This window comes from Loxodonta africana, chromosome 1, assembly GCF_030014295.1.
Source record: "Loxodonta africana isolate mLoxAfr1 chromosome 1, mLoxAfr1.hap2, whole genome shotgun sequence".
In the NCBI taxonomy this organism is placed as follows: domain Eukaryota; kingdom Metazoa; phylum Chordata; class Mammalia; order Proboscidea; family Elephantidae; genus Loxodonta; species Loxodonta africana.
Window position 1 is genome coordinate 162,494,504 of NC_087342.1, and position 16,970 is coordinate 162,511,473.

General features: G+C 40.0%; 1 protein-coding gene across 11 annotated transcripts in view; it reads right to left on the reverse strand.

Moving 5' to 3' along the window:
• Positions 1-16,498, reverse strand: part of USP45 (ubiquitin specific peptidase 45) — a 73,971-nt gene extending 57,473 nt beyond the window's left edge. For 10 of the 11 annotated variants that reach the window (XR_002784736.2, XR_010322541.1, XR_010322542.1 and 7 more), the window contains exons 1-4: positions 16,437-16,498; positions 8,330-8,439; positions 3,750-3,922; positions 1,402-1,505 (exon numbers count right to left, since the gene is read on the reverse strand). Coding sequence is in view for 8 of the 11 variants with exons in the window: in XM_003404327.4 (XP_003404375.1) it covers positions 1,402-1,505; positions 3,750-3,922; positions 8,330-8,429 (377 nt within the window). In the remaining 3 variants the exon portion in view is untranslated. Of the gene's footprint in view, positions 1-1,401; positions 1,506-3,749; positions 3,923-8,329; positions 8,440-16,436 lie in introns of those variants that run through there. The other variant, XM_064289189.1, reaches the window with a different exon arrangement.
• Between the last annotated feature and the right edge of the window lie 472 nt (positions 16,499-16,970).

A 16,970-nucleotide genomic window follows, 5' to 3' on the forward strand; every position in this document is an offset into this window, starting at 1 on the left:
CCTTTCTTCCTAGTCTGTCTTAGTCTGGAAGTTCTCCTGAAACCTGTCCACATGGGTAATCCTGCTGGTATCTGCAATATCAGTGACATACCTTCCAGCACCATAAAACCAAACCAAAACCAAACCCACTGCCTTCAAGTCGATTCCAACTCATAGCGACCCTATAGGACAGAGTAGAACCGCCCCCATAGGAGGCCAAGGAGTACCTGGCATATTCGAACTGCTGACCCTTTGGTTAGCAGCCATGGCACTTAACCACTACACCACCAGGGTTTCCTCCAGCACCACAGCAACATGCAAACCACCACAATCCAGTAAACTGACAGATGGGTGATGGAGCCAACAAACTATCCCTTTTTTAACAGCCCCTCCTGGAGAATAGGCTGGCCTCAGAGTAAAACATTCTGATTTACTATCTGATGACTTTATCCTTTCATCTCACTTCCTCATCTCAGTCTCTTTTTTCTAATTCTTTAGAGGCTTGCTGATCTTATAGTCAGAGTATTCTCCCTATTACAGTAGACCCCTACCGCAATTGTAATAGTTCCTTTGCCCCTTATTTCCCCCTTTTCATTCTGAATAAAACCTCTCCCTGTCAAAGTCTGGATTTGCTTTTTATTGGACACACTGAAGCAGTGTGGTATACTGGAAGAGACTAGGCATCAAAAGGCTTGTTTTAGTGCCTGCATTTTTACTCTGTAACCACAAAAAAGTAAATGATACTGTTTCTTCTACAACTTTCAAAGGAAATGGTTCAACTTCCTGCTGAAAATCTGCATTTCTAACAAGTCCCCAGGCCATACGAATACTGCTGGTTAGGGACCAATTCTGAGACTCACTACTAGAGCTGTGGATCTCAAAACTTATTGAACATGATAAGAATTAAACCTGGGGGTCTTGTTAAAATGCAGATTCTGATTTAGTATATCTGGGGTTCAAATGGGAACCAATCAGTTCGGCACCCTGGTTTCCTCATACATAAAATGAGGAAACTCAACCAGGTTCTCAATCATAGTTAAGCAGAATTACCTGAGATGTTTTTTACAAACCATATACGCCCAGGCTTTCCCTTTCCCCTGCAGAGAATCCAGACACCACTAAGCTATCTGAAGTACCTTCAACTCTGAACTGTGAAATTCTATATTAGCAAGTTCATTAAGAAAAATCAACTGGAACAAGTTTTCTTCACAACACAAAGAAAACTGCAAAGTGGAGGGAAGACTAGACCTTTTCCTATTTAAATTTTATGCTCCTGGATAGTATTTTCTAAATTAGCCTACAGACTGTGTTCAAGCTAAAAAGGGATAAGCTGGTGTAATGTCTTTAAATATCTTACCTTGTGAAGCTCCAGATAAAATGATTGTTTTGGTACTAGACATGGACTAACAAAATTTAACTTACCATATAATCCAAGTGCTCAGACTAATTATAATACAATGGGGCTCTGTTCTTGAACTCTTGAAGTGCTTCAGTGAATGCTGGCTCTCTGAGTTTTTACCACATCCCTGAAGGTGAACAGAATGCTCTTTGTATGATTTAACATATAAATTTGTTTCGAATCAATCAAAACTTAAACTATGACTCAAATTTATACTGAAAAAGTTTTATTTTTAATTCCAAGCAGGAAGGAAAAGTTTCAGAAAGCATTATGTGGGGTAAAGAATTTCACTTTACCCAAAGAATATAGTCTTTGTCCTTGGTTCCTGAGTGATAACCTCTAAAACCTTAAAATTGCCCCAGTGACAGATGTGTCTTTGATAAGGCCTCCCCTACCATACCTGAGGGTTTATGCTAATCAGGTGACTCAGGTGGAGGCTGGCCAGGCCTGAAAAACCACCACATGGTATAGGCGGACCTGGAGGGGGAGGGGGCATGATTCCATCTCTCACGCCACCTAATGAAGCCCAGTAAAGGCTCTAGGCACAGAAGCTCCACAGGCTTCCTAGTTGGTGAACGACATCGATGCATGTGGGAGGGTAGTGCACCCCCTTTTGGGATAAGGAAGCTCTGCATTCAGAACCCTGCAACACCTCACCCTGTGTCTCTTAATTTGTGTCCTTTGTGCTATAATAAAACTAATAGTAAGTATAGCACTTTCCTGAGTTCTCTGAGTCATTCTAGTGAATTATGGAACCCAAAGACGTAGTAGGAGCCAGCAGGCAGAAGCATGTGGAGCCTTGAGGACCCCAAGCTTATAGCTGGCATCTTGAAGAGACAGTGTGAAACCTGGAATGTTGAGCCAGTAGGTCAAGAGTGAGGATGTCACAGGGGCTCCTAAGCTTACAGCTAGCGTCAGAGGTCCTGGGCAGACTTGGCAGTCTGGAGGACTGTGGCCTGTAATTTGTGAGGTCTGACCTAAAGCCGGGTGGTTAGGGTCAGAGGAAAAGTGCCACATGTGCAGCTGGTGTCAGAACAGAAGTAGGACGGAAGGGAACAGATTTGATAATAACTTGATTTTGATTTTCACACAGTTTGGTATCAGGAAAGTGAGAAATGGGATTTGATGTTCCCAGAAAATATAGATTCTTATTAAATTTAACATCTTGTAAAGAGACTAACTTGCTTTTCATTATGCAGTATTTACCTAAGCAATCATGAGCAAAGCTGATTTCCCTGTCATTTAAAAATGTATACATTCTCTGTCTCGTGCATTGTGGGACCCTGAGCATCGTGGCAGGCCAGTAGTTTCCCCTCCCCCACCCACCTACCCAACACACAATTCCCAAAACTGTGACAAGCTCCACCCCAACCCCATGGAGAACTACTGAGACTCAAACCAATCACAGTAATTTTCCTCACCAGGTAAGTAAAGAAACGAGGTACAATTTTGGTTTCCCCTCAGTGCAACATGAGGGGAGGCCTGCTAGATGTCTCTAGGAAAGTTTTACATATTTAAATAAAAAAATAACAGGGGAGAGTTGTACTCTCTGCCCTATTTTCTGGCCTTTGGACATTGCTATGTGAGACACAGTGAAGCAAACGGTTAAGCACTTGACTCCTAGCTCAAATGTTGGTGGGTTCAAACCAGAGGCATCTCAGAAGACAGGCCTGGTGATCTGCTTCTGAAAGGTCACAGCTTTGAAAACCCTATGAGGCAGTTCTACTCTGCACACATGGGATTGCCATGAGTTGGAATCAACTCGATAGAACTAACAACAACATGTGAGACATAATGCCTGAAGCATCTTTAGCTATCCTGAAACCATGAAGTTGAAGTTGGCATAGCAGAAAGATGGAAGAAATCTGAGTTTTTAACATTTCTCCATTGAATTAACTAACCCTGAAGTGGCCCTACTTCTGGACTTTCTATATGAGATAATAAAGATTCCTTTTTTTTTTTTAAATAAAAAAAAAAGTATACGTTTTTAATTTCACTTGAAAATTCCTTTATTATAGATATCAATAGCTTCTAAATTGTAAGATATATTAGTTTTAAAAAAAGCAGAGTAATCATTTTTCAGAGACAAAATTTGGATCAATTTCCTAAGTATATACAAATACATAAAGACAGGTTCAGACATGACAACTACTGAAAATAGGCTGGATTCCCTTTCAAAGTATTTATGATTAATTTCTGGATATAAAATACTTTTCACTTTACCTTAACTAACATTTCTAAGCTCATTTTTGTAGAGTTTCTATCTAAAAATGGAATAAATTTATCTTAAATCCTTTACATGACCAAATGACAGTAAGCATTTAAGGAAAATATTTAAGACAAACTCACACGTAAATAACACTTTTCTTACCTGAAAACCACATTTGAGGCACAACCAAATATCAGAAGGAAGCACTGGGTGTCCATCATGGAATCTTCTCTCTTTTAAACACTCTGAACAAACTGACCACGGGTTCTCAGCTACTGCTGTCTTCACATGATTCACACTGACAGCATGACTCACATGTTGGCAGGTTAAACTTCCTGAATAAGACAAAACAAAATTTGAACATGTTTTTCGCTAAACCAATTTGCTAACATCAACAAGCAAAATGCTGTCACTAAAAAAGCACAGAGATTCAAAGAACAAAACTCAAAAGGATATATACGGCATGATTCCATTTATATAACATTCATAAAAATACATATGATTGTAAAGTTAGAGAACAGATTAGTGGTTGCCTAGGGTTAGAAACAGGGGTCAGGGGTGTGTGGCTACAAGGGAGTAGCACAACGGAGACTTGTGGTGATCTTGATTATGGTGGTGGTGGGTGCATGAAGCTACAATAAAACTGTATAGAGCCATGAGTACATGCATGCACACCACACAAGTGCCTGTGTAACTGGCGAAATGTGAATAGACTCCATGGATTGTACCAATGTCAAGTATCTGATTTTGATATTTACTAGAGTTGTACAAGATGTTAACAGTGGAGGAGGCTGAATGAAGGGTTTGAGGAACCTTTCTGCACATTTTTTTTTGCACCTTCCTGTGAAGCTATAATTATTTTGAGATAAAAAGTTTAATAAATAAAATAAAAGAGATTAAATATTTCTTGAATAGCTACTATGTGTCAAGCATTTTGAATACATGTTCTTTCCATTAAGGTACACAAGTAAGATCTTTTTTCATAGACTAGCTTTGTTATGATGCTCTTCTCTTCATTGCTGGGAGAAAGGAGAGTGAAACAAACAATGGCATAATTTACAGAAACAAGAATTCTCAGAATTTTTCTTCTTAATGGGTATTACCAAATAACAAATGATTTTGCCTGGCCCCTAAATTATCCTTTAGAACAGATTCCCACCATGTGCACTGCACACAACAGCCAAAATAGACCAAATACATTTTTCATTCTTCATATAACCGCATTCTTCTCAACATGGGAGCCATTATACTTCCTTCTCCCAAATGTCTGAACATTTCAATTTCTCTACCTCAAATATTCCAAACACCAAAATTACAGCTACCTACCAAAATCAAACATCCAAGGAAGAGACTAAGGAACTTAAAGAGGGAAACAGAAGGAGATGGGGTATGTACATTTCAACTCTCTCCACTTCCCTTTCTAAATGCAAAGCATTCCTTTTCACCTACTAGTTAACTAGAGAGGCTAAGCATTACTCCTATTTCATCCTGAAGACTAAGAATGTGATTCCTAACAAGTTATTTACGATAAAATTTAATTTCAACAAAAATAATATGTAGATCTGAATAAAAGATTAAAAATCCTAACTTCAGGCTGTCCCGAACTGCTCAGGGAGGCCAAGGGAGCCACACACCTCATGGGTTCATGTGGTAAAAGAGCTCCTTGACACAGAACAGAATTCTAGAATGGTGGCTTCAGAGCTCCAATAAAAATACTCATGACAAAGTAAGGCGAATAGTTTTCAGAGGAGGGTCGTACAGGACTAGAAAGCAAAGATGATGATGCAAACCTTAAATGTCGAATTGGTGGGAAATTGAATAGAATAATTCAAGGCACTCATAAAACTACTAAACAGTTCACTGCATTATTCCTGGGGTCTTAAAAGCTTGCAAGTGGCCATCCAAGGCTCAATAACTGGCCCCTATTCGAATGTAATCGATGTCACTGAATTGTATATGTAGAAACTGTTGAATTGGCATATGTTCTGCTGTGTATATTCTCAGCAACAACAAAATTAATTTAAAAAATGTTTTAAAATCCTAATTTTATACCAGGAGTAAGTTATAAGAACAGACATAAAAGAAGTAACTCTGAAGTTCTGTTTAAAAAGCAAAAACCCATGCCATTAAGGACAAGGCTGTCCAGAAGGCTGATAAATGACCATACAAATACAGGATTTAGAAATGCTTTACCAATGTCACTGCTTCATTTGAGTTTTCTATTTGAAAATTCTTAGAAGAAAATCATTCCACAGGGTGGGATCTGGCCGGTATACAACTTAAATATTCTGAGTCTGCTATGCAAACTATAAAAATTGAAATTGTTATTGAATTCAGAGATAAATGAATTCAAGATAAAAAGGTATTAGGCCCCTAAATTAAATCTATTAGCTTTTAAATGCCTTAATCAGATATACTTTCGTAAGTTAAAAAAAAAAAAAAAAAGTTCAAAGTTTTTGCATAAAAGCTACTGAATGCTTATCTTTTGTGGGGACAGCATGGGGGAGGTGGAGATTTCCTTTTGTGCTAATAATTTCCTCAGTTTTATGTATGTTTTGTAAATCATATCTCTGAATTTCATCTGACAAATAGGTCCTCTGAACAAAATATAAAAATGTATTAAAGTCAAGTTGTTTCACATTAAACAAAAACAATAATCAGAACCTTAATGTTTTCTATTTTAAATAAAAATCTCACAAGGAGGACTTCCAATTTGCAAACGGTGGCATAAAGCCAACACTTTCCCCTTCTCTTCTGCAAATCATCCAAGGGCAACAAGAAGAGGGAAAAAGACACAAAGTCCATTTTCAGAGAAACGAGGAGACTGCTGAAACACCAAGCCACGAATTAAGTAGAAGGGCTCCCACCTTGCAGCAGCAGAGATCAAACAGGGAAGCATGAAGAAGGGAGCAAAGGGAAAACACTGCAGCTGCAGATTTCATAAAGAACAAGGTATGCTTCTCAGGCACAGAACAAAACCTAAATCACTGTGCTTTAACAACAATGGCAGGAGCTCACCTACATCCAATTTTGTTTGAGAAGGAGAAGCAGCAGCAAATTTCTCATTTCTTAAATGCAAAATAAAAAAGCAAGCCATACTTGCAGGAAACAGTCTGTTTCTATGGCAGGTGGGGAGAACAGATACTCTGAATTCTGAAAAAAACCTAGAGCTGCCTAGGCCTATTGGTTGGAAAGAAGGAAATGGTAAATGAGCTCAAACTGAAAACTCCAGCTAGCTCTGAACAGGGCTCTAGCCCCTCTTTTCATACAAGCATCCTAAAACTAGCTGGTCCAAAAAAGCAACCTTGCATCAAAGAATGAGTAATCAAAGAGTAACCAATGCCAGAAATTCAATGCTAAGGAAGGAAAGAAAAGGAAAAATAAATGGCAGACAATCCCTGACTTGAAATAAAAACAAAACAGAAGCAGGAGCTCAATGACAAGATGGCAAAACAATAGGAAGGGACTGGTAGATTCAGAAAAGAAGTGGAACAAAAAAAATCACAAAAATGAAAGCAAAACTGAAAAGAGCAGAAGAGAAACTGGACACTGCTGAAGGATAAAAATGAAAAGGAAATGAAGAGTTTTAAAGGATTTGAGAAAAAATGATAACTATGAGAGCCGGTAAAGGAGAGTTAACAAAAGAATAATCTGAATAATTCAGAAGAAATATTTAAATATATAATTCAGATCTCCCTTATACAGCATATTAAATATTCTGTAACATTATCTGGGTTAAAAACACTTAAAAATGGAGATTAAAAAAAAAAAAAAAAAAAGTTTTCAAATGGAGACCTGAACCGGCAAGAAAGCAAGGAAAATCCTCAGAGGCCAAAACCTAAGGAAAAGCATAAGGCTAAGAGAAAAACAAGGCCTGAAGCCATTAGTTCCCAAGCGCCATTTCCCAATTTCTGGTGGTTTGGAGCCTTGGTTTTAACAGGCCATGAAAAGGGGACCAAAAAAAAAAAAAAGGCACCTTTGGGAAAATTTAGAAACAGCACCATTAAAAATAGGAATAAGATAACAATGTTCATATCATGCAAATATACAGATAAGATAAACTAGAAATACATTTTATCTTTTTCATGCCTTATTATTTGCAGAGGCTTTGATTATATTATATATTTGGAAAATCAAATGAAAAACAATCCAAACAACATCAGAATTCAATAAGTAACCCCGATACAAAATTCATATATAGAAATCAATAGCATTCACATATTCAATCAAGCAGGGCCTGCACTAGGGTAAGCAGCCAGGGGATTCGGTTACAAAATTTAAGGTACTCTCAGGTGCCAACTCTGCACTTGTACAACCTAAAAGTTAAATCTTGTACACCCTAGGTGTTTAGCTTGTCTCACTCTAGTCTTGGTCCTGCAAAGAACAACTAGTTAGATGATACACATTATTACAGCAACAAAAAAGCTGAAATATCTAGTTATAAACTTAACAAGAAATGTGAAACATCTATACATAGAAAAATTTTGGCCTCTGAGGAACATAAAAGCGTTAAACAAATGGATCTCAAAGACCAAAAATCACAAAGATGTCAATTCTAAGTGACTATAAATTATACAAAATCCCAATTGAAAAAACCAACAGGATTTTTGGAACTAGACAAGCTATTCTAAAATTCATACAGAAAATGCTGAAAATAAAGAGTAATGGATTTATTAATTAAAAACACATATTGTTATTTATTTTCTTCAACTCTATATGGGATGCCAGATATCATGATTTACCAGCAACGTCATCTGAAGAGTCTTCATCATGAGGTATAGTAGGCCTTTTACTTCTTTTGGCTTTCTCAGGTAAAGCACTGGATGGCTCTTTCACCCGCATTGGTTATTTACTGAAAAGATTGGGGGAGAAAATGAATATACTTTAATCCTCAAAATTAAATTTTATATGTTTTACTTAATGCATATTAAAATTGATATGACTTCAATTTTAACTGATCTAGTAAATCAACAGAAGAAGAGGGGAACATCAGCTAAGACCAAAGAAATTAAACAAATCTATTAAACCAATATATAAATGGCACATTCCATTTGACTTTTTACTAATTCTCCCAAGATATATGATTTCTAGTTGAATGAAAAAACTAAAGTTTTAGTCAATGGAATGGGAGTAAATGTTATAAGTGCTGCTTCTGGGTCATGCCCTCCCCTTGCCCTTCGTCCCATCCCACTAGCTAGGACACAGTAGGAGCTGAAAGGTCCCACTAGCTAGGAGATAGTAGGAGCTGAAAGAGCCACACTGGACCAGGGATGGAAGCCTGGGGCTGAACACAGTAAAGCGTACCTGTGCTGTACTGCGCCTAAGACTGAGCTATTATTGGGAGAGAAATAGATTTCTATCTTGTTTAAGCTACTGCATTGTTTTCTGACTTCCCCCCCCAATTTTTTACTATGAAAAAAATTCAAACATCAACAAAAGTTCAAAGAATAAGTATGATGAATACCCATTTACTATCTAGATCCTGGTGGCGTAGTGGTAACAAGTTCGCCTGCTAACCAAAAGGTCAGGCAGTTTAAATTCACCAGGCGCTCCTTGGAAACTCTATGGAGCAGCTCTACTCTGTCCTATAGGGTCGCTATGAGTCGGAATTGACTCCATAGCAATGAGCTTTTTTGTTCTGTTTTGTTTTAAATCTAGATTCCACAACCATTAGCATTTTACCATATTTGTTTTATCTAAGTATCAATATGTGTGATGTATGTACAGAGAGACATACATGTGTGTGTGTATTTTTTTCTTTTTTGGTTGAACTATGTGAAAGAACTGTAAGTTCCAGAGATCATGACAATTCACCCCTAAGTGCTTCAGCATGCATCTCTTAAGAATAAAGACACTCTCCTACATAATCGTATCATTATCATATCTAAGAAAATTAACAATAATTCCATAATATCGTCTCCTATTCTATCAAATTCCAAGTTCCTTGGCCCAAGAGCGTCTTCTATAGCTGTTTTTTTTTTTCACTCAGGATCCAATCAAGGTTCACACTTTGTATCTGGTTGTATCACTTTAGTGTCTTTCAATCTACAACAGTTCTTCCCACCTTGTATTTTCCTATGACATAGGCTTTAAGACACCAGGTCAGCGCATAAGAGTCACCAGGGAATCTTACTAAAATGTGGATTCTGATTCAACAAGTCTGACACAGGACCTGAGATTCTGCCAGTCGGACAAGCTCCTACTGTGATGCCCTTGCTGGGGGTTCAGAGACCACACTTGGAATAGTAAAGTTATATAATGTTCCACAATGGATGTTCTATGCCTTAATGGTGTTATTTACCTGTATCCCTTATATTTCTCAAAAACTCATAGTTACGGGCTTTGGGGACCATGGTCTCAGGGAACACCTAGCTCAACTGGCACCGCATGGTTTATAAAGAAAATTTTCTACATTCTACTTTGGTGAGTAGCGTCTAGGGTCTTAAAAGCTTGTGAGTAGCCATCTAAGATACTCCACTGGTCCCAACCCGTCTAGAGCAAGGCAGAATGAAGAAAACCAAAGACACAGGGAAAGATTACTCCAAAGGAATAATGGACCACAACTACCACTGCCTCCACCAGACTGAGTCCAGTACAACTAGATGGTACCCGGCTACCACCACCGACTGCTCTGACAGGGATCACAATAGAGGGTCCCAGACAGAGCTGGGAAAAAATGCAGAACAAAACTCTAACTCACAAAAAAAGACCAGACTTACTGGCCTGAGACTGGAGAAACCCCGAGAGTATGGCCCCCAAATACCCTTTTAGCTCAGTAATGAAGTCACTCCTGAGGCTCACCTTTTAGCCAAAGATTAGACAGGCCTATAAAACGAAACGAGATTAAAGGGACACACCGGCCCAGGAACAAGGACTAGACAACAGGAGGGGACAGAAAAGCTGGTAATAGGGAACCCAAGGTGGAGAAGGGAGAATATTGACATGTCGTGGGGTTGTTAACCAATGTCATAAAACAATACGTGTACTGTTTAATAAGAAGTCAGTTTGTTCTGTAAACCTTCATCTGAAGGACAATTTAAAAAAAAAAAAAAAGTTGCAGCTGAGGCTGCTAATGTACAACCAAAAGCCCTACGGGATTTGATTCCTTGGTTTGAAAGTTTAAGGTCATGGTTTCATGGTACAGTCCATTTAATTGGCCTAACAACATGTTTAGCACTTCTGTTCTACCTCCTAGTTCACTGCGGTAGTGCCTGGTATCTTAAAAATTTGCAAGCAGCCATCCAAGGCATGACAGTTGGTCTGTATTTGCCTGGAGCGACAGAGGAAGGAGGGTCAGGAATAGGAGGAGGATACGGAATGTGTGGCTTATTGCCTCCATGAACAACTGCCTCCTTTGCCATGAGACCAGAACTAGATGGTGCCTGGCTACCTTTACCGAACATTTTCATCAAAGATTCTATAGAAGAACCCTGGTCAAAAGGTGGAAAAGGCAGAACAGAATTTCAAATGCTCATGGACTCCAGACCTCCTAAAGCCTTGGGGGCTGGATGAACCCCTGAAACTGTTGACCTGAGTTAATCTGTAAACCTTAAACTAAAAATATTCCCTCAAGTGTTCTTAAAACAAAGCAATAGTCTAGCGTAACTAGTAAAAAAAAATCTGCCTTGAGCATTATGCTCTTTTAAGAACTATCAATACGGGATCAAAGTGACAATAACAACTCCAAAAGATTAGACAAGAACCTTAAGGGGCAGTGAGTTTGTATTAATGGAGAGGAACAACTCAGAAAAGAAGGGTAAGAATAGCTGCACAACTCAAAGAATGTAATCCCTGTCACTGTAGAAACAACTGAATTGGTATTTATGTTTTGCCATGTGTGTTCTCAAAAACAACAACAACAACAACAAACAGCTAAACTGGAAGTTTTCTGAGGGAAGGTTCTGCCTCTAAACTATAAATAAGCCACCTGACAGAATTTCCCTCTCTCCCCTAATGCCTGACGTATGGATTTAGGAACACACATATACAAAAAAGGAAAGTAACTCTCAAAGTTAATTCTAAAGATTTTGGATAGAATTTAAGCAGTTTTTAAGCCACTGTATTTTGGAGTCTCTGTCAGAGTAGTTAAGCCTGAATTCTAATACTGTTCTCCTCTGTGGCAAAGCCATATAACAATTTTTGTGGTTGGCTGTATTTTAATGATCCAAGTGGAATAATCTTTTAATTCAATATTAAATGCTAAAAATTCTAAATCTTGATTTAGTCGTTCCATGTTCCCCACAAAAGAGCCTTCAAATTTACCATTTTAAGTGTCATTTCTTTAAGTCCATGGTCATCACTATTGAACTGTCACAAACTAATGCTTTCAGAGTTACAGAGGTGTGCGAGGTTGCCAGAGTTCCTTGATTTCTTCATCTCTAACTACCTTCTCCCTCCAAAATTCCATTACCCCTACAGTTCTACCTTAAAAAATCACAAATTCAAGCATTTTCAGTTCTCTGACCACAACTTCCAGTTCGCTAGTTTGCTTACCAGCCACTTCTATTTTCTTCTAGTATCTAGACTGACAAGAGGCTGCATCTCAACAAGTGCTTCCATGATCACTGCAGCAGAGCAGGGAGATGGGGAAGTAGCAAATGGAGCACTGGCTCTTAAAGCTTCACCTAGAAGCCACATATGTTGTCACAGATTGAGCTGCGTTCCCCAAAAATATGTGTCAACTTGGTTAGGCCATGATTCCCAGTATCGTGTGGTTGTCCTCCATTTTGTGATTTTAATTTTATGTTAAAAAGGATTAGGGTGCGATTGTAACACCCTTACCCAGGTCACATCCGTGATCCAAAGTAAAGGGAGTTTCCCTGGGGTGTGGCCAGCACCACCTTTTATCTCTCAAGAGATAAAAAGGAAAGGGAAGAGAGCAGAGAGGTGGGGCCTTATACCAAGAAGAAAGCAGTGCCAGGAGCAGAGCGTGTCCTTTGGACTCAGGGTCCCTGTGTGGAGAAGCTCCTAGTCTGAAGGGAAGATTGATGAGAAGGCCCACAGAGACAGAAAGCCTTCCCCTGGAGCTGACGCCCCGAATTTGGACTTTTAGCCTACTTTATTGTGAGGAAATAAACTTCTCTTTGTTAACGTCATCCACTTGCGGTATTTCTATTACAGAAACACTAGATGGCTAAGACATACATCATGACTGTTCACATTTTACTGACCAAAGCAAGTCACATGGCCACATTTAACTTCAAGTAGATGTGGAGGTGGGGACAAGTCCAACTTTACCACGAACCCAGGAAGAGGTGAACCAGAGTATCTGTGCATGGCCTTAATGAGACAACCACACCACTTAACTGGTAAACACCAATCCCACACGAACCCAATTTACCACTTTCTCCATGTCTGCATCCAATCCATTTTAAAAGAAAGCAGATTGGGTCACTAAATTCATAAACGAAACCCCAAATGGATCAAGATATCCCATTATCTACTCTACCTCTCTGATCATCTAACCTACCTATTCTCCATAACAACTATTTCAAACCTTTGTCACGCTCCTTAAACCTTCAACTCCTCCACCTCCCCACTCACTTCCCCCTGCCAAAAAAAGAGAGATCTAGCCTTCTACTTTACTGATTTTTCTAACTCCAAACCTACAAACTTACCCTCCATCTATTTTAATTTTGTGTCCCGAAGAGCAACAGATATAACTAAGAAAAGCCACGAAAAACAGCCCACTGAGAAACTGGTCAAATTTTCCCCCTGTGACACACATAAATTCCAGATAAAGATGAGCATTAGCACACAGAGAATGCTGGCAAAATTATAAACGGAACCAGACACTTGACCTAGAATTTGTAAAAGACTTGTACCTTTTTTAAAAAAATATTGATTCAGCAAAACGGACGTGAAAAGAGAGAGTGAAAGGAGGGAGCGGGCTGTCTCATGGGGGGGAGAGTAATTGGGAATATCTAGAAAAGTGTATATAAGTTTTTATGTGAGAGACTGACTTGACTTGTAAACTTTCACTTAAAGCACAATAAAAATTATTTTAAAAAAATATATTGATTCAACCTTAACTTGGCAATACAGAATCAACTTCGGGTGATTTCTCTAATATAAGCAATATGACTAAATATATAGAATTGTTTAGGCTAGTAACCCATCTATTTAGCAAGCACGTATCTTGTATGAATCAACTCGACAGCAATGGGTTTGGTTTTGGTTTTAGTTTACCCTGTACAGTTTTCTTTTCCAATTACCCCTTTAAGGCAAAAAGGGACAAAACTCCTTTTCTGAGACTTAAGAATCTTCCTGATAGTCGCTTTTGGGTTGAAGGGGTCTTTCAGTGGAAATATGTGCATTTGATGAATGCTAATTACGTTCCGAATCTTCTTTAGCCAATCCATTTGCAGCTGTTATCCGAGTTATTTTATAAATGTCTGAAACAGCTGTCAACAGTCTGAGGGGGAACTCTTCAATCAATGAGTTGACAGAAATGCAATACTTAGATTTCCTGAGCAGACAGCAAGAAAATATGTATCTATTTAGCGATGTCGCCAGTAATGAGAAGGAACGATTGATACTGCGGTTGAATTTTAAAGTGTTGAAGAATACTTTCAGGCTCATAGGCATAGAAAAGGCATTACAACAGCACACTACTTGGGTCGGAGAACCACAAAGTCAAATGGAATGTTTGAGCGTCCTAAGGAAACGAGCAGTAGCAATCTTATTTCCATTCAATAAGAATGCTTCTAGTGGTATATTGCAACACAGTAAATCTATTTTAATCAAAATTTTAGTACTTGTTGATGTTATCTGTTCATTGTCTCAATAAAACATTTTTTAACAGATAAAAAAAAGGGACAAAACTAAAGTCCAATTATTAGAGCCTCTAACACTTCCTATCATTAATATTGTGTCAAGGAACCTCCTAGACCACCCCTACATTTGGAGGTGTGCTAGAAGGACTCATGGGACTCACCATATAAACTGTACTCACAGCTAACATTTATTATAGCACTGTAAAAAGGAGATGGAATCCCTGAGTGGTACAAACAGTTAAGGAGTTTGGCTGCTGGTTGCTAACCAAAAAGTTGGCGGTCCACCCACAGGTGCCTCAGAAGACAGTCCTGATGATCTCCTTACAAAATATCATTCATTGAAAACCCTGTGGAGCACAACTGAATCACCCTGACAGGTGCAATTGGTTAGTAAGGATATATAGCCTAATCATAAGCAGAAAACACACAGGCTGAGACGTGAGGAATTCATTTGCAGGCTTATGTTCTCTCTCTCCCACCAGAAGTCAAACACAGCATACAGTTCGCCCAGCAAGAAAAATGCCAACATAGGTGTGATATTTTTTGCCCAGGGAAGCCCATCAGACACTCAGCTCTACCATTTGGGGGACAGGGAAGCTGGTCATTTAGGTACACTTTGCCGAGCACATGCCAAAATTCCAGACTTAGAGAAGGAAAGCAGAGTTTTAGCATAAACCACATTGTTCCCACGGTGGAATGACTCCTGATATCAAAGTTCCCAGACGCGAAACAAGTGCCAAGCCTGCAAATAGGGCTTTCTAGGGATGGCAATTTCAGGCCTGCTATTATTATTATTTTTTTAATGTAAACTCTGGAAACCCTAGTGGTTAAGTGTTGCGGCCGCTAACCACCCAAGAGGTCGGCAGTTTGAATCTGCCAGGCGCCCCCTGGAAACTCTATCGGGCAGTTCTACTCTGTCCTATAAGGTCGCTAGGAGCCGGAATCCACTCGATGGCAGTGGGTTTGGTTTTGTTTCAGGGTTTATGTAAACTCTTTTCTGCACAAATATGTTCTGGCCATTTTTTTCACGTGGTTTTCCAAACATCAGATTTTACAGTTTTCAACTTCAGCATTACCTAACGTCTGTCTTTTGGCTAATATAGAACGTGAATCAAGTTGTTTACAAAGTTTTGGTTTTTTTTTTTAAATAGGCTATGTAAACTAAAGCCCTTATTCTAAAAAAAAAAAACAAAACTTTTTTTTCCTACTTTTCAGCAGTAATTTTCATGTAAGGGCGGAAGCAGATATTTCTTAGAGTTGAGGACGTGCACAGCAACTTTCCTTTTAGATACCAGGTTCAAAAAGATTAACAGCACCTAATTTTGCTGTGTATCACGCACGTTTCTAAAGCACATCACAGATTATTAACCCACTCAATTCTCACAACCACCTTGAGATACCAGTTAACAGTGTCAATCTCAACTTAGAGTGACCCTATTTATGCCAGAGTAGGATTTTCAATGGCTGATGTTTTCGGAAGTAGATCACCAGACTTTTGTTCCGAGGCGCCTCTGGGTGGACTTGAACCTCTAACCTTTCAGTTAGCAGCCGAGCGTGTTAACACTCTGCACCACCCAAGGATCCCCCTAATAAGATAGGTTACTATTATTCACCCCACTTTACAGTTGAAAAAACTGAGGCACGAAGAGGTTAAGTAACTTGCAGAGGTCCGGACTGACTCCCGTCTCCTAACACTACAAGAGGCCGTCAGAAAACCGTAGTTACACATGCTTCCCCAGTTACGAAACAAAACACCCCAACTTTAAGAAAACAATGCGGCGTAAGGAGAGAACACTGGCGGAAGGGTGTCTGACCGCTGCGCTCCTAGGTCACCGCGAGGCGGAGGCTCGGGCCCCTCCTCGGCGGCTCCTCACGCCGCCGCCGCCGCCAGAGCGCTGAGCCGGCCGGCAACGCTCACACGGCCGTCGGTGACGCCTCGCGCCCCCAAAGATCGGGAAGGCAAGGGGGCGTATGTGGCTTCTCTCCCAGCCCCGCCCACACCACGCGCAGAGACCAGGGTCGCGCAAGCCTAGACCAAGAAACTGCGGCGAACGCAGCGCCGGAGCCAACTCACCCCGCCCGACCCGGGCCGCCGCAGCTACAATCCGAAAAGACTGCGCCTGCGCAGCCGCCTCGCGGGCCGGCAGAGGCGGGGCCTCGTGTGCCTGCGCCTACGTCGGGGCGGGTTCGGGGCCGTTCCTCCGGTGGCAGCTCGCCCGGGGCGGGGACGGAGCCTGGCGATGCGCCCACCTTTTCTAGCTCTGCCTAGCGGTTAAGGCCGCAACCAGTCTTAGAACGGTGGAGATTAACTCCGAATTGGTTCGGTATACTGAACTGGAGTACGCAGCTCGAGTCTTCTTGGAGAACGTCTCAAGTCCCACTTGTTGCTGGACGCCTGTCCGGAAAGCCTCCGATTTCCTTCCGTCACACTCTAAAGTCACATTTGACATTCGTCATATATCATCTTGCTTTTGGGGGGGATAGTTGTTTTACCCATCGTTCTCGATTCTTAATTAGTAAATGACACATTAAATTCCGATGATCTAATAGTGATCTACACGTTGCGTATATTAACTAAAGAAGCTGGCTTGAAAATGTTTCGTGAGAA